This window comes from Tyto alba, unplaced genomic scaffold, assembly GCF_018691265.1.
Source record: "Tyto alba isolate M040663 unplaced genomic scaffold, T.alba_DEE_v4.0 Super-Scaffold_40, whole genome shotgun sequence".
NCBI lineage: Eukaryota > Metazoa > Chordata > Aves > Strigiformes > Tytonidae > Tyto > Tyto alba.
The window spans coordinates 48,676,342-48,702,890 of NW_024881316.1; the positions used below are offsets into that span (position 1 = coordinate 48,676,342).

Sequence of the window (26,549 nt, forward strand, 5' to 3'; positions counted from 1 at the left end):
CAGCAGAACAAGCAAGTCTTTCGATTTCCTTGATTAGCTGTCCTGCTTGAGACAAGGTCAACTAAATGTCAAGTAGTTTTGGGGACATCTCCCAGCTTTTCATAATGGTTACCTTGTTGACAGAGTATGATTCAGTGCGTGTCTGCTCCCCTTTTTTCCTTCATCAGTATTGTTTTTCCCTTTGTGAGGTCTGAAGTAGTTAGGTTGTTTGTTGTCTCCTAACCTCAGCAATCTCTTGCCCCTTGCGTGTCAGGAGCACAAACAGGGTAATTTTTTTCCACCTTTGTGGAGATCTCACTTTTCAGCAGCATCCTAGGCAGATTCTTGCTTTTATTCCCCATTATGCTTCTGCTAGTGACTCTGCCTTCAGGCTATTTAGCTGCCCTTCCATCACAGCAGTCCCTCATACCCATGTCCTGTAGAGCTAGTAAACTTTTGTTTTTCTCCTACTCCTGAATGGAATAAGTTTCTTAAGAGACTCTTCTGAGACAGAATGATTGATTCTTGCAAATTTTACTTGAAAGCTATTACACACCCCCACTATACTTTTAGCTGGTTTCGTAAGGGGACAAGTCCCAGGTGATCATCTTGTCTGTCTTGCCCTGTTTCTTCCCCAGTGAGTTTCTGATCTGTTGACCAGTTTCAACTGTATCCAGCGGAGCTGACAATCCGCAAAATATTATGTTCTTTCAATAAGAAAATGTAAGCTCCATTTCAGAGAGGGACTAGTGAGTTGTGTCTGACACTGATAACCCCCATGGGAAATAGCTATTGAAGACCATGTTTTGTTAGTCCTGTTGCTTACAATAGCCTTCTGATTTGAGCACCTGGATTTTTAGTCCTCGTATTAGCATTTCTCTATCTCAAGTAAATCGGTATCTGTGGAATGCGAACGATTTTCTAAAGACCTTGAACTACGAAAATGCCTCTTCTATATGGCTTTTTAATTTTAACTTCGCTAAATTTTGCTTTCATTATTAAGATACAAAAGTAGACCCCAGTGGCTTCTTATTACTTAAATAGACAAGTAATAACTCTGTGAGGTTTGGGGTCCTCATTGCTTTTCAGTTCACTGTGCAGGAGTGGCAGTTGCGCTTACACTCATTGCAAGTGGCTCTGCTTGTGATGAATGTCAAGCATGAAAGGTGATGTCTCCCGTCAGAAAATAATGGAAATCAAAATGTCGAAGGTCTACATCACAACTCCTGGTGTGGCAGACAGAGTTATTCTAACTCCGTAACAATTGGCTTAGACGTTTACAGTTTTTCTCCTCTAAATGCTACAGCAAGCTTACCTCAAATCCTTTATGCCAGACTTTGATTTTTCAGTGCTTGCTGTTACATTCATACTGATCTCTTGCAGGTAAAACAATGTATTTTTCTTTGGTGTCCAGGATCAACAGGTTTCAGGTTGTTTCGCTATAACTCCTATTTCATTCTTAGGGCAATTTAAGTATTCCATTTGCTTCCAATTATGACGACTTCTAATAGCTATATTTCTGTGAAATTCTTTCATTATATTTGTTAGATTGTTCTAGTTTTAATTCTATGATCATGCCATTGCTAAGCTCAGACTCTTACGTAAGACTGCTAATACTGGTTAAAATAGTTACACCTTTTGCATTCAGTGTGTTTCCTGCTATCAAAAAAATTTAATGACAAGACTTTGCATGTTTTGGCCTAGGAAGAAGAGGATGAAATGGACAGTTATCAGGTAAAATTTTTGAATTCTCTCTTTTTAAAAACTCAGACATTTTCAGATTAAAACATGTTAGAGGAGGATCGGCATTTTATCTTTGAAGTACTAGTTGGATATGCAGAGTGCCTGTCTTCTGAAGAGAGCTTAAGAACTGCATAGATGCATAGACTCAGAAATTTTTATGCTACAAAGCCATATGGTGGATTAGAGAGGTGAAAAGGAAAGAACAAGGTGCCTTAATGGGTATTTCCAAAACGAGATTCAGTTGCTTTTCACTGTTGGTGTTTTGGGAGAAGGAGTCTTCCTTCTTGACAAACTATGGTTAGATTGAGATTGTCCTCATTATGAACAAGAATAGGCATGGCAGTGTTGAAAGATGCAGTCAAAATACTTCATGCTGTTTCATATTTTGAATGTGCTATGTGTATGAGAGCTGGGGTATTGTGCATAATAATCAACCCTTGGGCAAGCAAGGGGGATTCTGTTCCTGGAGCTCTAAGACAGTAGCGATAAAACTACTGAAATCAGCACACTGGGTTTTTTGTGTATAATGTCACAGTAACATGAGCCTTAAAGGGGAACTGATGAGGTACAGTATCTGTGATATATTTTTCATCTTCTTGTGAACAACTTTAACAAAAGCACGTCATTGTCATTATAGATCTCAACTTTGTGTAATGAGAGCAACTAGAGATTTAGGTTTAATGCTCTCTGGCAGATTCCTCCTACTTGTAGGAGTCTGTGAGTGAGTAATGCAACTGTAGTTTATAGTCTTGCATCCACCCATTTTTCTTGACAAAGTGTTTGCTATAGTTTGATGTGGAATGAATCTGAACTGCTGCTGCCATAAAAGACGCTTGCCTGAAGGCATCCCAGAGCTGATAGCTCATCTTTGTGGCACCCAACATGTAGCATGTAGAGTGTCATTCATCATTTCTGAGCATTTCTACACCAGAGACAAATGACCTGAATGTTCTTAAGGATAGAGGTGGGTTTTCTTGAAGGACATGAGCCCTTAAGAAAAAATATTTTTAAAGTTGCAAATCCCATAACTAGGACAGTGGCATGACACGGGGCAGGGATGGATTCCTAATATGAGGCTGGTAAACCCTGAGTGTGAATGGTGACTCATGGATAAGGACTGGGGTTTCCAGCTTTGCCACAAGGTAGTGGTTAGTGAGTTTTAGGCTAGTTTGGGGTCAAAGATGTATAAAGTGAAGTTTGTTCAGCTGGGTAGTACAGAATAACAGCTAGAGAAAGAGACGCCTCAGGCTGGCAAGCAAAAATACTTCAAATAAGATGTGGAAAGTTAAGGGTTTGGACCTATGACAGAAGGCTAAGAGAACTGGGATTGTTTAGTCTTGAGGGGAAAAGAAGGTTTAGATAGGATCTTGTCAATCTATTAAATGGGAAGGGGTAAAGAAGACAGAGCCAGGCTCTTTTCAGTGGTATCCAATCAATGGACAAGAGGCAGTGAGTCTCCACATAAGAAATTCCTCTTTTCTTTTTTTTTTATCTTTTTTTTTTAAAAAAAAAAACAAAACATGGTGGTGGTCAAACACTGGAACAGGTTCTCCAGAGAGGTTGTGGAGTTTCCATCCTTGGAGATATTCAAATCCCAACTGGACGTAGCCCTGAGCAAGCTGCTGTGATTGACCCTGCATTGGACACAGATCAGGATTGGACTGGACAGTCTTCAGAGGTCCTTTCCAACCTTAGCTATTCTGTGTTTCTGCTTAAGTTGTCCTGTGCAAAAGAAAATACAGAAGAGCTAAGTGATTCGTTGGAGATCTATTCTGTCTTTCTTATCTGCTTCTTGGGTACAGGATGAGCAGAAGGGTTGCGGAAATGTGTAAGCCACAAATAGGAAACCTTGGCTTTCCTGGGTCAATATTTAACATGACCATTTGCTCTTTACAGGATAGGGATCTGGAGAGGCTCCGTCGGAAATGGCTGTGTGCCTTAACAAAGCGTCAGGAGTATCTTGATCAGCAATTGCAGAAACTCGTTGGGAAGCCTGGTAAGCAAAATACTATTAAAGGTAACAACGGTGATAGGTTGAGACAGACATGCGTGCACACTTTTTATCTTGATATATCATAAAATTTAGAAAAGACGTTAGTGGTGAGCTGAATCTCTGATCTTGCCAGTAATTTGCTTTCAGTAAAACCAAAGTTAGAGAAGCCTATATAAAATTGTTCATTGTTCTTGAATGCTGTGTGTTTCTTCTTTGCATGCTGAAGTTCTGAGCAGAGTGGGGTTTATTCTGTTATGGATGGTATAACATCATCAACACATGATAAAAGCACTGAGTAAGAAATGCTCTCTCCTGTCCTAACTGACATCCTGCTTCTCCAGATAAAACAGAAGATGATGCAGATCGGGAGGCACAGCTTTTAGAGATGAGGCTGACACTCACAGAAGAAAGGAATGCTGTAATGGTTCCTTCTGCTGGCAGTGGGATCCCTGGAGCTCCAGCTGAGTGGTATGAACATACATTGCCATATGCAAGAACGAATGTAAAAATGATACATGGCCTGTTCCTGGCTTGGACTGTTGCCTTTTTTGCTTTCCTTAATCTGGCCTCTGTACACTGTATGAGCAAAGTTGTTAAAATTAGGCCTCTTGCTTAAATTATTTTATTAGGCTGTGTATCTGAAATCCAGAAATGCTATTTAGTAAACGATACTATTATTGATCAGAGTGTAATTATGACCTTCTGAAAAAATGGAATCAATATTTATTACCACTGCACTTACCATTTAAAAAAATTAGCTGATATGTTAATTACCTAGTTCATTCACTTAAAAGGCTGCTCCGTCATAATAAAACTGCATGTAAAGGGACATTTTGTTGTGCTCCTGGTTTGAGTGCAAAGTCTGTTTAGCCAGCAAGTGTTCCATGTAATTTTCTAAACATTAAAAATAGTAAACTACACTAGACCGAGATTGCCTTACTGCAGCAGCTGTGAGTAACAACTGCAGATAAGGAAGCAAGGTTGTTTCACTTCAAACCTCTTGTCTTCATTTGCTTTCGACTCTCTGGAATTTTCTTCTGAGCAAACCTCTAACAGTATTTATTGATGGAATTGAGTCTCGTGGAGTCTTAAGCTGAAATTTGTTAAAGCTAGTACTTCTGAAACATAAAAATGGCAAATGCTTGTTGGAAGCACGTCAACTTTTACATCAAAGTGTTTGACTAGGTTTGAAAATGGTGGAGCTGCAGGAAACTTACTTGAAGAAGAATGTTTTGAACACACTTTCACCAGAGGAAATGTTTAGTATGATTCAAGCACCTTATATATTACATAAAACTCCAGCCTGCTCTTCTTCACCATAAAGTTCATCAAGTCCAAGTTCATCATGGCTACAGCCCTTTCTAACAGCTAAGATTACAACAAGGAGTCTTAAAGTCTTGCATGCTTCAGGTTACATTTTTAGTACCTTATTAATGTTGTGTAGCCTAAATATTCCATGGCCTAGCACTTTTCATTTTAAAAACAATCAAAACACCACCTATGTTACCCCTTTTTCCATGATATGAAAGATTCCTTAAATGGCAGCTTTGACTCTTAAATATGTGTGTTTTGTAAGAAAGAGTAGTAACTGTGTAGTATGGCAGCATTGATGTTAGTTTAAAAACTTTGACACTGGATTTTCTGTCTCTCACTCTGCTGTCTTCACTGCCATTACTAATGCAGAGGGGCTTGCATTTAATAAATGTGTTTGTCAGAGTAAATAAACTTAATTTTGGTATTAGCATTTTAGAGGGAGAAAACATTTCTGAAAGCAGAGGTCAAAGAACATAATACTTGTAAGATATCTGGTATGAAAGAAATACCAATTTAGTTGAGTCTCTTGGAATCTGCAACAGTAAATTAAAACAAAGCTGTTTGCCAAGGTTATCAATGGTCTGGCTTAAAACTGCAGTTGTACTGAATGTAATGTACTGTGGGCTTGTATCATAAGGTTCGTGTGCTGGGTAAAACTGCATTAGGTTAAATGCTGCCACTGTCCCTGTCTTACATTTTAGGACCCCTGTGCCTGGTATGGAAACTCACATTCCTGTTATTTTCCTTGACTTGAATGGTAAGTGGTTCTTAAAATGACAGAGGACTTGGAAATTTTGTGCAACCAGAGACATTATAGAATGTAAGCAAGCTAATAAAATGAAGAAATGCCTGAAATGGCAGGTAGATTAATTTGAGAGTACACATTTTTCACTGAAACATGCTGTTTAATGTTTCAAAATATACAGCATTATATATGGAAGGAACCGTAGGTTTCAATAATCCCAATGTTTTGCAGATATTTAATAAGTAAAATAGAAGTAGTAAAATCGGCACACCTAAGGGAGTGAACAGCAAAAGCCAGTGTAAAGAAAAAATTATTGTTGGGAATGTTCTTTCCGAGGTCTCCCAGGATAGGGCACTGATATCCTAGAATTTCTTTACTGATGACTTAGAAGAAAATGTGAAGTCACTGGTAGAATAGTGCCTATGTATCAAAAAAACATGGCACGATAAGCTCAAGTTAGTTTTACAGAGTGTGATCATATGTGTTTCTTTAAACAATGTATGCTTCGATACATCCAAATAGAAAATCCAGTTCGAACTACATATTTGTCAGATACTTCTACCAAAAATGGGAAATTGTACCCAAGAAAGCGGCAACCCCAAAGTAGTCTGGGGAGCCAACAGTGCCTAATCAGTTGAACAAATCCCTGTTAAAATGTTTAAAAGAGGGTTGGCACTTGGATTAGAAGCATCGGGTGAGAATGGGGAGGTGTCATTCTGCCTGTTGTGAGGAGGTCTCTGCTGTAATTCTGTTTACATTTATGGTTTGTTCACCTCAAAAAGCACATTGATATATCAAATGGCTGCAGAGAGGAGCTAGTTAATAATTCATTCACAGCAAAGGACTCAAGCCAGAGCAGGTTGAGCTTCTTCTCAAAAACCAAATTAAGGGTTTGTTTAATCATGATCTAAAATTACTGTATTTTCACTTGTTCAACCAGCAGCTTATCTTTATTTTTTAAAAAACCACAACACCTAATTAATGCTAAATAAGCAATGTGCTTAGTATGATTGAGCAGTAGTGCTGAAAATATACCTGTGGGCAAGGAGGGGATGTTTACCACCGGGGGAGATTCCCGCACAATAGAGGACTTTGAGGCATGCTTGAATCTGTGTCCCCAAATCTCTGTGCACTCTTTCTGTATAGAAGGGGGATTGTTTTTGAAGTGGAACAACACAGAGAGCTTTTCTTTTGTAGGTAGAGCGTAAGTAGCCAAGCTGGGGATGAAAATGTGAATCATGAAAATGTGAATTCATGACTTGCTGGATGTTTTTAAAAAGGATAATTGCTTTGTGCCACCTCACCTTCTGCGTTCACTTTTGTTTTTAGCCGATGATTTCAGTTCCCAGGATAACCTTGATGACCCAGAAGCTGGCGGGTGGGATGCTACTCTTGTTGCAGAAGAGGAGGAGGAATTCTTTGAACTGCAGATTGTGAAGCATCATGATAGTGAGGTAAGCAGGGTTGCAGACCAGTATATTCAGTTTAGGAGTCTCTTAATTGCTCTCTTTATATATTCAAATGTGAAAATAATGCATCAAAGATGGCATGCAAAAGTATACAACACTTGTTTCTTATATGACCGACTTTGTGTTTTCAAGGAATATTTGCTACAAGTATAACCATGATTTGTCAAGGGTCTTCCCTCATCTAAATCCAAGCATTACAAAAGCTTGAGATTCTGAGTTCATGTTTAAAAAAAAAAAAAAAAAAATCCCTGAGCAAAGGAGAGTATGGAAGCCCCCAGCTGAAAAACCAAACAATCTTAACTGTTACTACAGTTAACATACTCACTTCTGCAGTGTTACATTCATTATACTCCATTTTGCCACATAGCTCATCGTTTTACAACTTTACAATTGTTGGTTTATAACTTTTGCTATTAGGTTTAGAATCTCTGATTTATTTTTTTACCTTAAAATTTTGCTCCTTACTCTCAAAGTTACTTTATTTTGTATTTTTTAGAGGAGCTTTATTCCTGATGGTTTGGGTAGGCTTTTTGTTCTGTTTTGTTTTTAAAGCATAGGAAGATGGCTACCAGGCCATTTTTCTTCTGGCTTGAAGAGAAGTTATTTAAATCTTCAGTAATACTTATATTTTGACGTTCAAGAAGAGAAATTCCAGCTTTTGCTGTATTGCTAGAAATGTTTCAGCAAAGTTATTTCTCAAATACAGACAGGAGAATTTATGTGGTATGATGGAAGATTTTCACTGCAATTTCTGTTACTCTCTGATTTATCTCAATAAATTAGGCTAAATGGTCCCGTAGTTCTGCATATTTGCAGTGATCCTGGGTATTCAAAGACCTTTTTTTCAAGAGGGAATGTTGGAGAGTTTGAGCAAGTTGGCATTTCTAATCCCAACGTCTGCATTTTGTGAACTGATCTTGATTTTTAAATGGCCTCTTCTAAAGTGCAGGGATTTTTCTTCACAGGGAGTGAAATGGAGAAGCTGACTCTCAAAATTTATGTATTATGTATTTTTGTTAATTATGCTTAATTAATTACAGTTAATTATACACCTAATTATGCTTATTAGAGGATACATTTTTTTCCTTTGCAGGTGAAAGCAGAAGCCTCATGGGATTCCACAGTCCACGACTGTATCCAGCTCAGTAAAGGAACAGCAGCAGATGAAAGAGTTTACCTTATTGTGAGAGCCACTGTCCAGCTCAGTCACCCTGCAGAAATGCAATTAGTGCTACGCAAACGCATTTGTGTTAATGTGTATGGCAGACAGGTATATCTTTTATATTCCTTCACACTTTCACTCTGCCCCACGTTTATCACTGCTTGAAGAGGGGAAGGCTGTGATTTGTGCAATATGTTGCTACTATGACTCTTATTTGCTCGTATCTACCTTCATCTCTGCCTGTATGGAAGCACCATATCAATGGCATGCATCGAGAGTTTAAGCTGCCAAGTAATTTTCATAGAATCTTTTATTTTGTGGATGATAATGAAGCTTTTTTTTAAAGGCTCGGTGGCATTTCAGTATGAGCAATTCGGTATTATTTCTATTAACTATGTGCTTTCTCCCCAGTCACTGGAAAAAGTAGAAACAGTTAACTTCTCATGAGCTTGGAGTTCATGTTTTGCAAAAACTGTGCATCAGAAGAAACGTGTGTTTCCCTGCTCCTACAGTGTGTTCACACATTACTGCTAACCATTCCTATTTATGCATCCAGATATTTAGAGATAAACCAGCAGTAGTTGGAACAGAGGTCCCCTTGTGTAATTTGTCAAAGTTAATCGCTCTTGGTCTTTTATGTTTTCCAACTGGCTTGTGCTCTTACGATAATGTGTAGGTGAGAGCAGGATGTCTGATAAATGGAAAGCAGAAGGTTGTCATTCTATTTGCAGCATCATGTCCTGAAAAATATTTAATTCTTGAAAGATGGTGAGGAAGAGTTTGTTCAGCATTGTTTCAGAATCCAGCTTCCCCTAGCAGTGATAATGACAAAGCAGAAAGCCTGAATTGTTATTCTGTTTGCACCTCTGTAGTTAAAATCTGAAGCAAGAGCAGAAGAGGTGTAGTCACACCCAGAAACCCTGTAGGCAACTCTAAACTGCTTTTAGTGCTAGGAATAGAAGAATTACAGTTCTTTGGTGCTTAAGTCAGGCAAAAGCTTTTTCTCAGAAACAGGGAATTTTTTATCAGATAGAATGGAAGAGTGTACTCAGTAGGTAAATTGAGCGTGCCAATAATTACAATTGTGTTAAGTCTTCATCAATTCTGTTTCCTACAGATTTAGTCAGTGACGTTTTTTACTTTTATTCGACACAGAATCTTTGGCTTTCTTGCTAGGTTTCTAAAAATCCTCGTCAATAACCTTTCCCGGTTGTTCATCTCAGCAGCATCTTTGAATGACTCATCTCTGCATTAATTCAACAGTCCAGTTCTTAACCCTGCAAGGCGCCAAGTCAGCATAAACAATGACCATGCCCCCTTAAATCATTCTTCGTAACGATCTCTTTGGTCAAGAATTTAATGCCTGTACTTGTCAATATTCAAGACAAGTCACCGAGGGCTCTACCCAAAAAAACCCCACCACTTCTAGAACTAGCAAATGATTTGTGTGCTGGTTAAGTGGTCACCTTGCAATGAAGAAAGTTAATCCTTTCTCTGTATCTAAAATGCAGACAAGCATATTATTTGTCTCCAAGTTAAAATCTTTGGGTTTAGGCTTCTTTCTTTGTAAACTGTATTTACTGCAGTTGAAATACGTTAAACCATGTTTTCCTTAAAACAAGAAATATTTTCCTTTTTTCTGCTTCCCCACAGGGTTTTGCACAGAGTTTCCTCCGAAGAATGTCTCACCGAAGTTCCATTCCTGGCTGTGGTGTCACTTTTGAGATAGTCTCAAATATTCCAGAGGTGAGTAAGAAATCGGCGTATCTGGAATTGGCTAAGAGCCTCTAGCTCTCTGATTTTTTTTTTCCTTTATTTTGAGCATGCTAGCTCTTGCTGCTGCCCACATAAACAATGGTTCTTATAAAAGATTAAGCATATTCCATTACATGCTGTGACTTAGCAGCAACCTATGTCTTATCAGTGTCACTATGTATTTTGTTGAGTGAGCATCTATTTGCTCAGGTCCTTGAAGAAACATTTTAAAGAGAGAAAAAGGGGAGTAAAGATGGGTAGGTGAAGTGCCTAATGTAGGGAGCACGAGAATATGTAAAAAATAACAAATTGGCATTTTCTGAGTAATATCTTTATGCAACTCTTGATTCCTGATCATGTTCCTAGTTATATGCTAATCCTTTCCTTCCAAACAGATGCTCTATCAGAGCACTTGTAAAAACATTAACACATGAAGAGCCAAAAGTCTGATTGCTGCCTGATTCTGTCTTTCATGTTCTGCTGTATTTAGCACTCTGTGTTGAAATGTTTCTCAAGCAATGTTCTATTTTTTTCCTGCAAGTCACTTGAAATTTTGTTTTCCTCACAGGACAGATAATACCCTGAATGTGTTTGAGCACTTTTTAATTACAAAATATCTGAATGCAGCCATTTTGCTAATCAATGGCAACGTCTCACTGTGAGACTCTCAAAAAGAAAACCAAACCCAAAAGAACAATAATCACATATAGCTTGAGATGTCTGTGACAGTGGTAGGAGCACTCATGCAGTTTGCATGGCACAAGTTCCTTCAATGTAATGAGGCTTATATTTAGAAATCTCCAATAAGCCACCCGAATCTGCCCTTGAGCTTAAGGGCAAACAATGTGGAATGTGTCCCGCATGTTTTAAAAATGCATTTTCTTCGGGACAGATGTGGGAGATCTTTATTTTATTTTAAGAGGATGCCATTCCTTTTCATCTTCCTAGGATGCTCAGGGAGCTGAAGAGCGGGAGGCACTAGCCAGAATGGCAGCAAATGTTGAAGATGCAGCTTCAGCTGACTCTGAAGCCTATATTGAGAAGTACTTGCGGAGTGTGCTGGCTGTGGAGAACATTCTCACCTTGGATCGTCTGCGCCAGGTCTGTTTTCAAGGCTGTAGCAGACAGCAGAGAATATGCTTACTGAGAACAGTGTATGGCAGCGCAAATGTTCTCGTAAATGCATACAACGGCTAACAAACCAAAACCACCACTTCTGTGCATACCTCAGCTGCACAAAGTGTGTGTGTGGCAAACATCCAAAGCAGCAAATGTAGCGCGCTCTGCAGAGATGTTCTCACTCAACTACCTGCAATATGGATGGATGGGACTGGCAGCTTCAGATTAAACGCACTGCTATGGGATGGTTGGTTTGTTTTTAAGACTGTGCGTTGCTAACGATGGTTCAGAAAAAGTAGTTGTGTGGCATTAGCTTTTGCTTTCTGAAGCTTGGGTTTTAGTAATAGTGTCCAAAGTTGCTAGTCGAATTCTTGTAATTTTGCCCATATTCTACCTTGAAGTAACCAAACCCCTTCTGTTAATAAATAAAACATTGATTGGGTTAAGATTAAGTACTGTAACTTGATCTGTTTACCAGGAAAAATACAAGAGAGATAAACATTTATTGAAAATTGCTCTTCTGGATATAAATTATGCAAGCACAAAAGTAAGTTATGCAAAACAAGCTAGAGTATGTGCCTGCCCACTATAAATTTAATGGTGAAGCATGATGCACTCTAAGTATTGAAAGTAAGTTCCCTGTCGTACCTAATTAGTTTAAAGGATTAAAATAAGAGCTCAGCTAGGAAAGAGAGTCTTAGTCTTTGCATCTGTAACAATCATCTCCTGGAATCAGAACTAGCTGTAAAATCCTACGTATGCCAATCAGGAAAATACTAGATGTTAAAGTTTATCCAGTCTTACGCTTCTAGCCGTGTTACGTGCAAGTTTTAGTTTACAGTAGACTTTACAGACAGGAGCCTGTGCAATTAGGCTGTTTAGAAACATTTTTCTTGTATAGACAAAACTATCCTGGGATGATGGAGCTTAGATTCTTGCAAAACGTGCGTAATTTCTTTGGTTTGCTTCTCTGTGATTGGCAGGAAGTTGCTGTAAAAGAACAGCTAATGGGAAAAGGGAAACTCTACCGCAGGAGCCTGAGCTCTCCCAATGTGAATCGGGTGAGTATTCCATGCTGGCATCCGCAGCATACTGAGGGCAGCAGGTCCAGTCTTTCAATTACAGGTCTCTATGATGCCAGAGTCGTGGAGTATAGCAATAAATTTCCTTCTGTTTGACCCTTCTGTTTGTCTCTGCTATTTGTGAGCATGTAAATTGCTAACTGGAGACAAAATCTGCACATATTCATGCTTTCATCATAGAGGCTAGGATGCTTGAAAGCACCCCATAAATCCAGACCATCTGAAAAAGCAAAGTAAAAAGACCTTGTGCATTTTTTTTTTCTGAACACTGGAGGTTTTTTCATTTAGCTATCAGGTGGAAGATTTTTTTTTTCTTTTTCTTTAGAAGATTTGAAAGCAAGTTACAACTATTTGCTGAACTTAAACTGTGTAACAGTGTTGTGCATAAGAAAGATGAGATTTCTGTTGTCCAAAATTTGGAAGTAAATCCTTTGATAGAACCGGTAATCAAACTTGACAAATTCTGGCTCCTTCCAGGTCAATAATTGCGACTTCACCTTTCATCTTTTGGATTTCAGTTCTGCTTTAACTGCAAAACTGTTTCTTTTTACCCTTCCTTGTGTTTGTCAAGAGGCATATGTATCAGTTGTTTTAGTTAAGAAATAACTGTGCTTGTCTTAACTATTTCAGCTTTCTGGAAGCCGCCAAGATTTAGCACCCCCCTATAACCTGAGCAGTAACCGGGTAAGCATCTGAAGGTCTCCTGGGAAATCTTCTGTAGAAAAAAGATAGCTACAGTGACTACACGAGACCAATTAGAGGGGCATAAGTGGGAAATATCTGTAAAAGACGAGGCACTCGTGTGCTCCTTGTATCCGCGGGACTATTCCCAGGATTTACTAGCTTTGGATATGCTATACTAGATCTCTCTGGGAAAGTTCTCAGGCCTTTGCCAGTCACATAGCGCTGCTGCCAGCCGCCGTGGGATGTACAATGGCAGACCTGGGTTGAGCAGGTGAGATTAAACGTAGCCATCCGTCACACTGGAGTGCATTTATCAGGGCAAATTTTCTCATTGTCAAGCTTCAGAGCTCTTCCGAAGCTTTCCCCTCGGTGGATGCAAACCTTCTGGGGAATGGACAAATTTGGGTTCGTATGTAAATTCAGGTCCACCTCTAGGACGGAACAGAGACCTATGAAGAGTGTCTCTGACCTTCAGAGGGAAACTAGTATTCTTAAGCTTGTGGTGGGTGATAATTCAGCCCATTACACTGCTTAAAAACAACAGTATAGATCAAAAGTATTTCTTTAAAAAGTGGAAGATTAAATTTAAACTTATTTTCCAAATCCTAGATAAATGGAAGGGTCTTTTCCTGATAGATATTCTGCCCAGCAAGCATGTAGTCATTTTAAAAGAGAGAATCTAGTGGTGACAAGGCATTTTAATGCATAATGCAGTTGCAAGGAATAATAGAATTTTGATGTAGTGCTCTAGCATTGGTTGCTAAATCTGCTACATCTGATCCATGTAGAGAATGCTAAAATATGTGCAGGTGATAAAGTGCTTATAGCAACTCCTATTTGGAGAGAACTGTGGGATGTTTCAATATTGTAGGCTTTTAAAGTAAAAATTAAAAACTAGAGTTCTTAATGATTTCTGGTTTTCTTCTCCCTTCCCCTCAATAATTTCTCTTATTGCATGTTTCAGAGTCCAAAGGTCCCAGCAGAGGTAATGCATTAGGTCCACCTAATGAGTGGGATAATAATTTTATCTCACTATAAAGTTTATTTTGCTCACTTTACATGCTTTTACTTCCTGCTTTGAAGATGCTGCTGGTGGTGTCTCATTTGCATAGTACACAGCAAATTAATTTTTCCATTGAAAAGTCTGTCATTAATGCAGTGTGGGACTGGTACAAATGAGAGAAATTTCTCATTCTTGGGTGCATCTTATGGTTTGTTACAGAGCTATAGCTATTTAATGCAATTTCTCACAGTTTTTTGGACAGGGTGAAGTTATTTCCAAAATGGCCCCTTCTTGGCAAAAAAAAAAAAAAAAGGAATAGACATGAAAGCAAGAAAATACATTAGCCTGGAGATGAGATGAACGTTGAGAGTTTCTTCCAAATCATTCTCAGGCTTCAGACAGTTCAGTGTTAACAACTCTCGATTTCTATGAAAGCATTATTTTAAATTAATACAGGGCCAACAGAAAACATGCTTATCCTTAGCATCGTGTTAACGCTCTTGGAGGAATGGCTTTTTGTCCCCTTAGTTGTCCCAAGCTTTGGTTAACCAGAGCTAATTGCTGGTGGTTGGCCTGGGGTTTTGCAGGTCTTCGCTGTGGTTGGGGTAGGTGCTGGCAAACACCCTGTACTACCGTAACGTGTTGCTGTGGCTGTGTAGCTTACCTCCTTGCTCGCAGCGTGCTTCGTTTCAAGGCACTTGTTACTCAAGACACCGCGGGTGCAAAGTCCTGTTAGAATTTTCTGGTTTCAGATGGATTTCTGGTTGAGTTTCCAGAGGGAGATGAACTAAAGCTTTTGCAATCACCGTGAAACGCTAAGCAAATTCTTCAATGTTCCTCTGGCACACAGACATCATAAAGCACACTGGTAATATCAGTCCTATCTATTTTAGCATACAGGATCTGAGAATAGCTTGATATGCAGAGCTTCAGCTAAGTTTGGTGTCTTCATCACTTGCAGAGAAATTTAGTGAAAGTCTTCTCCAGCCGTCATAAGTCTCTATTTTACTAGGAATTTGGGTTTGTTTACAAGTGACTATAACAAGCTAATCTCAAACAAGTGGTTTATTATATCATAAGAAACATCAGTCACAGGATAGTAACAACATCCTGAATTGGGTGCAGAACTAATCTGTGAAGCCTGCGTACTTTAATATTAGTGGAAGACCTTGACATGTTTCAGAATATTCCTCTCCTTAACTTTTATTCCATTATATTTTTCTCTCTAATTTTAACATGATTATTCCTTGCATTCTGGCTGTCTTTACTGTGGATTTTTAGCTTTGTGGAAAGGGCTCTTCAGTCTCATTCCTCTATGTAAAGCACCATTCATACCAGTAAAGTTATGAATGTGGACGCTCCTTCATTCTTCAGCACTATGAATGGCCAGGACTCATTCCCCTGTAAAAGAGAATATTAAACAAGTTAGAAGTAAATATGATGTCGATGCGAATAACACAGGCGGATCAGAAGTTTCCAGAATTAGGACCCAGGTTCATCTTGTAGCCATAGTTGAATCTTTGTTACTACAAACATGGATGGGTGGTTACTCCTGCATGAAGAGCTAGAAAAGCTCTTCTGCAGGACTTGAGCAGTGGTGTGGATTTGGCAAATTTTGAAAAAAGAATTAAAAAATATCCCTGTCTACTGTCACCACAGAGAGCTTCCAAAGAGCAGGATGACTCTCACACTGTGACATATGCATTCATGTGAAATATTTAAGTCACCGTTGGGATTTTTTTAATAATAACTCATAAGATTAAGCTACCTAACTGGCTGAGAAGGCAGGGAGATGCCTTCTAAATTTACTTCAGAAGACAGTCTTACAAGTGCTTCCTGCTAGGTTAACAGGACTGCATTTGGTCTCACCTCTAAGTTATATCTGCTTGCTTAAATGAGAAAAAGCCAATTTTTACTGCTGTTATCACTACAGATATGGTTACAGGAGAGTGAGATGAATTTTATTTCATCTTGCACATCAGCACATGTCAGGTGATGCAGGAGTACAGAGTTTCTTAGTGCTGATATAAGATACGTAGCTGGATTTTTATGTTCCAGGGTGCTTGTATTGGAAGTTTTAAAATTCAGTTGACTTAAACTGGATGGATCAGATGCACAAAGCATGAAAGGCATCTCTGACTTGTTTTACAGGTCTTCTTCAGACTATAATCACATACTGATGAAAAATTCCATGAGTTGTTGTTAAAATACCTTAGCACAATAGCCGTTCTGTCTTGGACGGTCATCCTTCCTTTCCCAAAGGTCCGGTACTTTGTAGCTCAAAAGTCTTGTGTCCAAAAGCCAAGTAAGAGAAGATTGTGCCACTTAACCTTCAGATTTTACTGGGAACCAGAATTTTTTCAACAAATTGGTACTATGTAGATCAATTTGAATAATCTTTCTGTTCATGAGAACAAGTGCCTTTTGTCCCAGCTGTATGCTTATATTTAAGTGCTACATGGTCACCTCTTCCTAAGCCTTTTCTGAACTACTGAAATAATAAAACACAAGAACTATTCATTTCTCTTATCCAGTGGCAGCATTTTAATGGTGTGTCAACTTCAAGGAAAGAATTGTTGTCAGGTAAAGCCTACAGATGACTTAGGTAGTGATCACCCATATTTGCTCTAAAGATTTTGTGCATGTCAGTGCTGACCTGAAATAAATTCCCTGGTATTCTTCATGGAGAATGTGTGAAAGAAAGGAAGGCAGAGAAGGTATTGTAGAAATAAAACACTTTATGAGCAGCTCTGTATCAAAATACAGCAAGGGACATGCATTTTTCCGGTGGCTATTTTTGATTTGTTAAATTAAGTCACTTGACCTCTGTTTGGTCACTTGGCAGAGACCAGATATATTCATGAAATGATGGCTCCTCTGGGCAAATGATTTACAAGCTTCCTTCCTTTCTCTCACCACCCTTCTTGATAGAGGAAAGATTCACAGCACTTAAATAATACCAATTGCTTAGACTTTAAGTTGAAGTGTTTCAGTTGGTGAATGCACAAAGGAATCGTGAGAGTGCTATATAACATGCCTATGCAAAACTTGGGAACTTCATCAAGTTAATATAGTTAATAATTCTTATGTTTTTTTCTTTTTGTGAGATTGAGATGGGTTATCTTTCAATCCAGTTTATTAAATTCAATCATTTATGAACTAGCTTTTGCCTCTGCAGATTCTTCTTACCACAGGTGACCCTTTTGGTTGTCTGCAGTATTTTCTTTTGCAAATGTATCTCAACCTGTTGTCCTGATTTACCTACTTATCAATTGTTTGCTGCCATCTCATAGTTGAGGGGGTCACATTACCCCAAACAAATCTGGCCTCCAGTCTAAAATGACTGTCTTTCTGCTCTCTCCAAAGCAAGTGTTATTTAAAAACCCAACGTACCTTAAATATATGGCCAGACAAATCCTTTTCTCAAGTGCACATTCCTGTTCTCAGGACTTTCATTTTATTTAACCTGGCAAAATACTTTAAATGATGCAGAAAATGTAGTCATACATAATATCAAGGCTGAAGCAAAATTTCCTAAATATCCTAAGAAAAAAGGCTTTTTCTGAGGAAAAAGTCACTAAACACTGCCATTCCTTCTGTGCAGGATGAATATTCTGGAAGTGTTTTACTCTGTTTCTTATATACTCCATTTTTTTCACCATTCTCCAAACAGGTCTAGAAAGTCAAGATACTTGCCTGAAATTATTTTTGTTGGAACAGTCAATGAAGGACACTTCTGACTCAATAAATGGTGATTCAGAAATTATTCAGTTGCTCCTTACCTGCATTGAGTCAGTGTTCTAGTAAGCTAGAAAACTTTTCCATAATACTCTTTCTGTTTCTTATGTCTCTGTGGTCTCCGGAAGCGCTTAGACTTGGTCTATAGCTAGAAAATTATTAAGGCATGTCACCTTTATCCATTTGTCTTCAGTAAGTGGATCATTATCCCAAGATCCAAAAGTGACACTAATCAAGCTCTGTTACATCCTCCAGAATAGAACCCTTCAGATGCTTTGTACTCTCCCATAGTTCATTTCTTAACCTAATGCCAACATCTACCAGGCTGCTGGCAGACCAGGCCAGAAGGCAACAGAACCAAACAGTATTTCAAGATTGTTTGAGTCTTGTGATGACTTCCCACCAAATAATCATATTTTAATTTTTTTTTTTTTTAATTCCTTCAGCACCACTGAGCTGGTGCATCCAAAAAATACTGAATTACACTGAGATATTTTCCCCATCTGGATAGGGTATGAACTCTTTTCCCATGTTTTGACTCTTTTGCAAACTAACCCATCGGTGGGAGCCAGAGAAGGAGACTTTGGGAAACATTTCACATCTCAAAGGGGAAGACAGTTTGGGCATAGTCTGAAGTCGTTGCCTGTTTCCGTGCCAGCTTAAAATGTCTGCTGCAGCACATGAAATGACCAAAATGGCAGGGTAAGAAGGCAGTCTCTGAAGCAGTATTTTGAATGGACAGAAGTGGGGCGAGCCTGCGTGCAGTAAGGCCACCTGAGAGAAACCTGCACTAGTGGAAACACAAGACTGCAGAAGCCTGAATAAGATTTTCTGGGGCGTGGAATAGAAAAGACTGTTTCATAGAAGCGTTTTGTGGAAAGAATTTTCCAGATGTAGGCATGACTTTTTGATGTGTTTAAGACATAAATGAGTTGCAGGTCAAAGATAATGCTTAAGTTGGGGGCTTAAGGTAGGGGTAGAACAGCTCTGTCTTCCATGCTTACAGAGCAGGAAGCTTTCAAGAAGGGCTTAAACACCAAAGTCCTCAAAAATACAAGACTAAACAAACCCCTGGTATTACTGCTAGTGCCAGCCTGGGTTATATCAGTTTTGACATTCAGATTGGCTGCCTCCAGTGAACTCAGACATCCTTTAGTCTTTGGGTATCCCAAATGTTACTTCACAGAAACAGCGCCTGTTGCCTCTACATCTAATAATATGGATGTTAGCTGGTAGAGGTCTGAAGACAGGTGCTGCTCTGCAAAAGTGCAAGTTACTTGCTATTCAAAGCAGGAGAGCTTCTATGGGACTAACTTATAGATCCAAATGGAAACGATTTTTGCTCTGGGCTGCTCAGTGTGACCTTCAACCCATTGGAGAAATCTATTCCTCCTATCCTGGCTTATTTATTATTTGTGAAACATTCATGACTTCAAGTTACAGTTACGATTAGTTTAGCTGCCTGTCATTTTTCTGTTCAAGGTCATATTATTTCCTTGCATCCAACAGCATAAAGCTTCTTGAAAAGGTGAATTTTCCCCCTCTTCCCCCAGGAAAATTACATGGAACTTGTGATCTGGGATGTAGCAGGTCTATCCATCCCTTATGACTCCCTTCTAGTATGTTCACTGTATCATCTCATTGTGAAAGTATTTCTCTTCCTGTTATGTGTCTTTTAAAAGAACAAGCAAGATTCAGATACAGATACAATCTAATCCAGACAAGTACAGATATTGTACCAACCACAGCATAACTCTCTACCAGAAGTGGAATCAGACTTCAAATTTTATCGGTTTGGCTGCACCATCCTGTCTTTGCAACCTCTATTTCTAGGAAGGTGAAATTTTATAAGCTTGTAGTCCTGAGGGCACTCTGTTACCTGAACAGGACAACACTTTTCCACAAGAAATTGAGAAATCTTGTAGCATTTGAGACCGGATTCTTTGGACCCCTGGACTCTTAAATGGATATTGAATTGCCTTGAGGTCTCCTATAAATTAAGTAAATTAGCACCGTATAGCTTTGGTAGAGTCTGCTCTTTCACAGTGCAAGGAAACCGCTTTGACAGGCGTTGTGCGTGTGCCTATATCAGAAGTTTGCAGGACAACCACATGGATTTCAGTGCCTCCCTTTCAGCTCTGCACACCTAACGTGGTGCTCAGTTTGGTGAAGCAGTATGTCTTGTATCCACGTGAAACTTTCGGCAGGGACACCCTCTGGCCAGTCACTTAAGTGTAATCATTGCAGACAACCCTGTCAATGATTTTAACATATCAAGATGATAGAGTAGGAAGAAAGCGATTTGGCTACGTAGATTCTTGACACTCGTGCACTGGTGTGAAGTACTAGCTTGGAGATTCTCTCTGTTAGCAAGAGAGAAATTGCAGGACTACAGTTGCTTCTTCTTGGTCTGATCAGCTCAGCCATTCTCTGACCCTAGGCACTAATGTCCAGCCTGTAAGTCTAAGATCCTATTTCTTTTCCTGTTCCGAGCTCTGTCTGTCCTTACCCCTTTTCTCTTTGACACTCTGCATCCTGACTTCACTCATGACTGCTTCCAGAGTAGGCACACCAAATATTTAGGAATTTGGGGCAGACAGTACTATTTCATTTTCACCCGGTTGTAATGTACTCAACTTTCAAAACACAGCTGCACAATTGAGGGAAATATTACAGCTTTAAGGTCTAGAAGTAGACTTTTTCTGGGCCTTGATGCCGAAGGTGCTTATCTTTGCAGGACTGGGTGTTTCAACTAAAAGTGCCTCTGGGGAAGGGTCTTTCCCCAGCTCTGTGCATTCTGAACTTTGCAAAGGGGCTATGCAGGCTGGCCTGGTATGGAAGTATTGTTGTATTCTCACTGGTGTGCTGACTTTGAAAAACACAATTTTTTTTTTATCTCTAGGGCCGATGGGAGAGCCAGCAAGATGTATCCCAAGGTGCCACAAATTCTGGTAGAGGCATTAGTCCATCTCGTCCTTCTCTGTCAAGCTCTGGGCAGCAAAACCACTCTCCTGATCCGGGTAAGAACTTAGCTGCGAGAAACAAGCTCACGTATATTTAAAAAATGTTTTGCTGGGGACAGGGTCAGTGGAGCAAAGAATACAGGCGCAATGGTGCGCCTTGCCTTAGCAGGGGTTTCTTTTTGCAGAGCAACAAGGAGGTTTCATTGGTTGAGCGAAATGGAGGGTTTCTTCTTATAGTTCCAGTCCTCCTCTTTGCACCTGCCCAGTTCCTTTTTCTTGGTTTCTCCGAGGCTGTCTCTCTCAGTCCTTTGCCACTGCTTCACTACTTTTTCTCACCAAACAGGCAGCTGCTGAGCAGTGGAAGCAACCACAATGTTATATGTAACCACTGGGTTCAAACATGAAATCAAACAAAGAATAATGCAATACGACTAAGCCAAGTAACAAGCCCACTCGCTTTCCTTCCCCCCCCCCCCCTTCTTCTTTGGCATTTACAGTTGGTCTTGGTGGTCCTGTGAGGGGGTTGGTGGGGGTGATGTCCAAGTTCCTCTTCATCAGGAGTTCTTCGCTTAACCCTATTCTTCTGGCTTCCATTCCTCCCCACCCCGCCCAGCCAAGTTTCTCTTTACATGATGCCTAACCACAGATACCCCCCCCGGGGACTCCTTGCTTGCCTGATTCCCCACAGTGCCCACCCATATGTCTAACTTGTGATCAGAAATGCTCGCTTAACTGTTACAATTTTAGCAACACTGTGCTAAGAGCACTAATTTAATAACAGCTTTAGCCTAACTCAATAAAAGTAGTTGTTTAATTACTTTTAGCGAAAGCAAAATTCTACTATTACTTCTCACAATCCACCCCTTTTCTTTTTAATACTATATTTTGCTTGAGCTTATTAACACTTAGTCTCATTCTTTTCTTCTTTTTTCATTCTTTTGGTTTCTTCTACTATGAGCCTCGCTCTTTCTAATGAGTTTTGAGTGGTATCTTTTGTCTTTAATATCATAACTTTGTGGGCACTAGCCGATGCAGCCATTTCAGGGTTTACTGGCATAGCTAATATTTGCATCCCCTCTATAACTTGAGATATTAGCCTTATAAAGCAGGGTATTAAACATGGTTAAAACAGCAAGCCTGTGATAGCACAAAGGAAGAAAAATCCAACCTTTTTCCACCAAGAAGTTCCTAATAGATCATCCCACCACTTTGCGTCTAACACTGAATTCCATTTTCGTACTGGGACATGGGCCAATTTGCAAATATTTGTCGCTGTTTCAAAGACTGCTTCCTCATTGTCGTCAATCTGCAAGCAGCAATTTGACGCATTGAATTTCCCACAGACCCCTCCTTCTTCTGCTAGAAGATAGTCTGGAGCTAATCTGTTTTGGTACACTGCTGCCCTAATTTGTTTCTGAGGTCTTGTTATTAGTTCTAGGGCATTTTCAGTTTGATTCGAAATTAGTTCTACTACAGCCTGTAATCAAATTACCCGATTTAACATGTAGACAGGAGTTCGGTGCCCCCAGCTACCACCCTGGGGCCATGGAGCCGCTCCATGTGTTTCTATCATTCATTCAGGAGTCCATTCATCATTCCCCCACTTTTGATTTCCCTCTATATCTACTGATTGTTTCTGCTGAACTAAGTCCTCATACGCAGGTACTCCGAGCTCACCACCTTTTGTCTGAGGTAAAAGGAAGAACTCAGGTTGAATTATCCCCAATGTACAGCTTCCCTCCCAATCGCCAGGGCGCTTTGGATATGCCCGTTTCCTGCATATCCAAAATAGACCATTGGGTGCTTTCCATAACCCCTCAGGGGTGGCTGCTATATTTTCCCAAAATTTAGTTATTTCATCAATTCCAGAAAGTGGGGGTTTGGCAGCTTTCTGTGATGAGGCATTGATATGATTTATATTCAGGGTTTAACATACAATAATCTGAATCGGCTTTGGATGCCCGGTACTTTTAGGAGATTGGGGTTCCCACCATTGGTGGGTGGAATTGGTTACAAGAGTCCTTATACAAAGGGTTCTGCCCGCTGAATTTTTGAATGAATTTCCGCGGCGTTCTAGGCATTCCTGTCCTGGCGTGACTGAGTTAAGTATCCATCCTTCAGGCCTTACAATTTTGCTAGTAACTGTACGGTTCCACCAGACTATATCAAAGGCACTCAGGATAGTCCCTTTCCATGGCCATTCTTCAGAGGTTAGGGGCCCCCCAGAAACCCAACAATTAGATACACTCAACTCTTTGGCTATTTCTGTGGCTAGATTTACAAACAAATTTTGTCCCTGAGTGGGGAATCTCAGATCATTTTCTAGGTCTCTTATTAGGGTATCATAAAGTTCTGTTATAGATCTTTTTGGTTGTTGTGGTACTGACTATTTTACTTCTGCCACATCTTTTGCGTCTCCATCCACCCTTCTGTCTTGGCAAAAGCAAAGTCACTCTGATGTTGGACATAACAATCCAGGTTTTGAGCCTGAATTTTTTGTTACCCAATACTCGTTATCGGGACTGTAACATTTTTCCGTTTGGCTCTGGTTATAGCACTTGTCATTGACATGTGTCTGTAGGGTAAATGGAGTCCTGTAGTCACGGCCACGGTAATGATGTTGTTTAAAGCACTTGTTGCATGGATTTGCCACTACTAAAGTGAACCATATCAGGATGATTAGCAGAGGTCCAATAAAACATATACTCCCACCTCTCATGGCTATGGGGTTGCAGCCCACAGCTGAGATAAAGGTCTTCTTGGTGGCGTGCACAGAGGTTAACCCGGTCTTGCCCTCTACTGTTTTGAAATGTAACAAATCTGTGTTTTAAAAGTTAGTCAATTCAAGTGCAGCTCCTCTGTAGCCACTTCCTTTATTTCCAAGCAAACCTTCTTTGGCAGTTTCTGACAGTATCCTTCCACTGACTCTTGGGGACGTCCCAAATTTCGGGGACTAACCTCTTGTTCCCACAAATCAAGGTTACAATTTGTGCCCCTTCCCTATACTCACAGTCCCTCTTACACTTATAACACCATTTTCTCCATCTGTGAGAGATACAATACAACCTCTGGTTACACGTTTCACACTCACACAAAACCCACGCTTCATGAAATTCATGTATGCACTCGAGACAAGGTATTACCCTATTAGTTTGATTTTCTAGCAATGCCCGATCTAACCCAAAATGCTCATAATCTATTACCAAAAGCCACTCTGATGCTTGTCTGCCAGTTAATGCTTGGTAAACGCCAGCTTTTTGCCCAGTATCTTTTTGTGGTTCCCCATACAGTGAGTAACTAATTTTTCACAGTGTCACCTCTGAACCCAGTCCAAACCATTGGTTAAGAGTCATTCAATCCCCTTCCGATGAATTTACTTGGTCCTTTTGAGGATTCGTAATTGATCGGTTGATGGTACCACAATCTATTCCCGAGGCTTTTCCACCAATCCTTTTACTCGGGAGGCATGAGTCCACCCTTTTTCTTTTGTTTGGATCGCTGTCTCGGTAGTCAGCAGCACCTGAAATGGACCTTCCCAATCGGGAATTAATGATTGATCTTTCCACACTTTTATTAATACCAAATCACCTGGTTTCACATTGTGGATATTAAAATCCAATGGTGGTGTTTGAGGCAGAAGCCCTTTCTTTCTTAGTTTTGTTCAGGTGTTAGCTATTGTTATTACATCCTTTCTTACATACTGATGTCCTACTTCAGGGGTGACAATATCCCTGTCATTACTCATGTATGGTAATCCAAACATCATTTCATAGGGAGAAATTCCCAGGTCCGCTCGTGGCTGAGTACGGATCCTTAATAAGGCCAATGGCAGGCATTTAATCCAAGATATCTGAGTCTCAATCATTATTTTAGTCAAGGTTTGTTTTAAAGTTTGATTCATTCTTTCTACTCTCCCAGATCTTTGAGGATGCAATGGGGTGTGCCATGCCCAGTCGATCCCTAAGGCTTCAGATAGTTGTATAATCTTTGAAGTGAAATGTGTTCCTCTGTCCAAGTCTATTCTTTCTATTAATCCTTATCTGGGGATAATGTTTTCCAATAACACCTTGGATACCATGCTTGCCGTTACCCTTGGCATAGGGATTGCTTCCACCCAATGAGTTAAGTGATCTAATAACACCAACAAATACTTCCACCTTTGTATTTGAGGTAGCTTTGTGAAGTCTACCTGGAGACTTGGAAAAGGCTGCATGGCTAGCTCCCGTCCCCTGGCCACCTTTCCTCTCATTACCTTTTTGTTCACTTTTGACAAATCAGACATTGATCAACTAGTTGTGTAGCCGCTGTATATATTCCTATACACCCATAATTGTCTAAGAAAATGATCACAAAGTGCTTGTATTCCCCGGTGTGTTTTCTGATGTATTAATGACAGAATTTCTCGTGATATAACATCTGCCTTCCATCTGGTAAAGTCCATTTTCCTTCTGGATCTTTTTCATCCCCTATTTTAAGTATATCCTTCTCCTCTTGTTCTGTGAAATTCGGGACTAAATTCTCATAATCCCCCGGCGTTACTACCAATAAAACTACTGCTGATGACCCTGTAGCTGCTTCTATGGCTGCTTGATCTGCTAAATTATTCCCCCTCATTTCCACTGATGGTCCCCTCTGATGTCCTCTCACATGCACGACTGCAATTTCTGCGGGGAGCTTCAGGGCTTCTAAAACTTCTTTGATCAACTGCTCATGTACTAGCTCCTTCCCTTTTGTATTTATAAGCCCCCTTTCTTTCCATATTTTTCCAAATGTGTGGACTGCTCCGAATGCATACTTTGAGTCTGTGTACACTGTCCCTTCCTTATCTTTCAAATATATCAACACCCGTATCAGGGTATAGAGTTCACAGACTTGCACTGACCACCCAGCAGGTAATTTCCCTTTTTCTAACACTACCATTTTCTGCCCATTGATAATTGCATAACCTTATATTCTTTTCCCTTCTAGGCATCGAGAGGACCCATCAATAAATAGTTTATCCCCATAGGGCAAAGGTTCATCTAACAAATCTTCTCATATTTTTGTTTGATAATTAATACAATCCAAACAGTCATGCTGTGGTTCCTGAACATCCTCCCCATATAGAAATTGTGAGGGATTCATGTTTTCATTTGTTACTAACATGAGATCTATCTGATCCATCAGTATTGCTTCATATTTCAACATCCTGGAGTCTGTTAACCACCTTCCAGCTTTCTGACTCAACGTGCTCCTCACTGAGTGTGGAGTATGCACAATGATAGTACCTCCAAACGTTAATTTTCTACTTTCCTCTACCAAAATCGCCGTGGTAGCTACCACCCCTATACAGGTTGGCCACCCTCAACTCACAGGATCTAACAGTTTCGAGAGATAAGCCACTGGTTTCTTTTGCCCTCCCCAATCCTGAGCCAAGACTCCATGAGCCACTCCATTCTCTGCATTTACAAACAAGTGAAATGGTTTCTGTAAAGATGGAAGCTCCAATACCAGAGCTGTAATTAACTTATTTTTCAGCTCCTCTAATTGTTTCTTTCCTGTCTCCGCCCAACAGACCGGCCCTTCTTCTAACAACTTTTCATATAAAAATCTAACAGCTTGTGTATATCCTTCAATCCACAACCTACAATAACCCAAAGGTCCTAGCAATTTTCTAATTTCTCTCTTCATCTTAGGCAGTGGCAAAGAAGCTACTCCCATAATCCTATCAGGGCTTATTTTACCCTTCCCCTCGCTTATAAAATGTCCTAAATATTTAACCTCTTTTTGAACAAATCGTAGTTTCTTTTTAGACGCTCTT

The 26,549-nt window shown here is 39.8% G+C and overlaps 1 protein-coding gene across 4 annotated transcripts in view; it reads left to right on the top strand.

Moving 5' to 3' along the window:
• Positions 1–26,549, top strand: part of KIF13B (kinesin family member 13B) — a 140,140-nt gene that overhangs the window by 88,576 nt on the left and 25,015 nt on the right. For 2 of the 4 annotated variants that reach the window (XM_042803364.1, XM_042803365.1), the window contains exons 26-37: positions 1,684–1,713; positions 3,619–3,718; positions 4,057–4,183; positions 5,731–5,786; positions 7,104–7,228; positions 8,337–8,513; positions 10,059–10,151; positions 11,109–11,261; positions 12,263–12,340; positions 12,992–13,045; positions 14,010–14,030; positions 20,689–20,806. In XM_042803364.1, the coding sequence (XP_042659298.1) occupies positions 1,684–1,713; positions 3,619–3,718; positions 4,057–4,183; positions 5,731–5,786; positions 7,104–7,228; positions 8,337–8,513; positions 10,059–10,151; positions 11,109–11,261; positions 12,263–12,340; positions 12,992–13,045; positions 14,010–14,030; positions 20,689–20,806 (1,132 nt within the window). The remainder of the gene's footprint in view (positions 1–1,683; positions 1,714–3,618; positions 3,719–4,056; positions 4,184–5,730; positions 5,787–7,103; positions 7,229–8,336; positions 8,514–10,058; positions 10,152–11,108; positions 11,262–12,262; positions 12,341–12,991; positions 13,046–14,009; positions 14,031–20,688; positions 20,807–26,549) is intronic. The other 2 variants (XM_042803366.1, XM_042803367.1) reach the window with 1 other exon arrangement.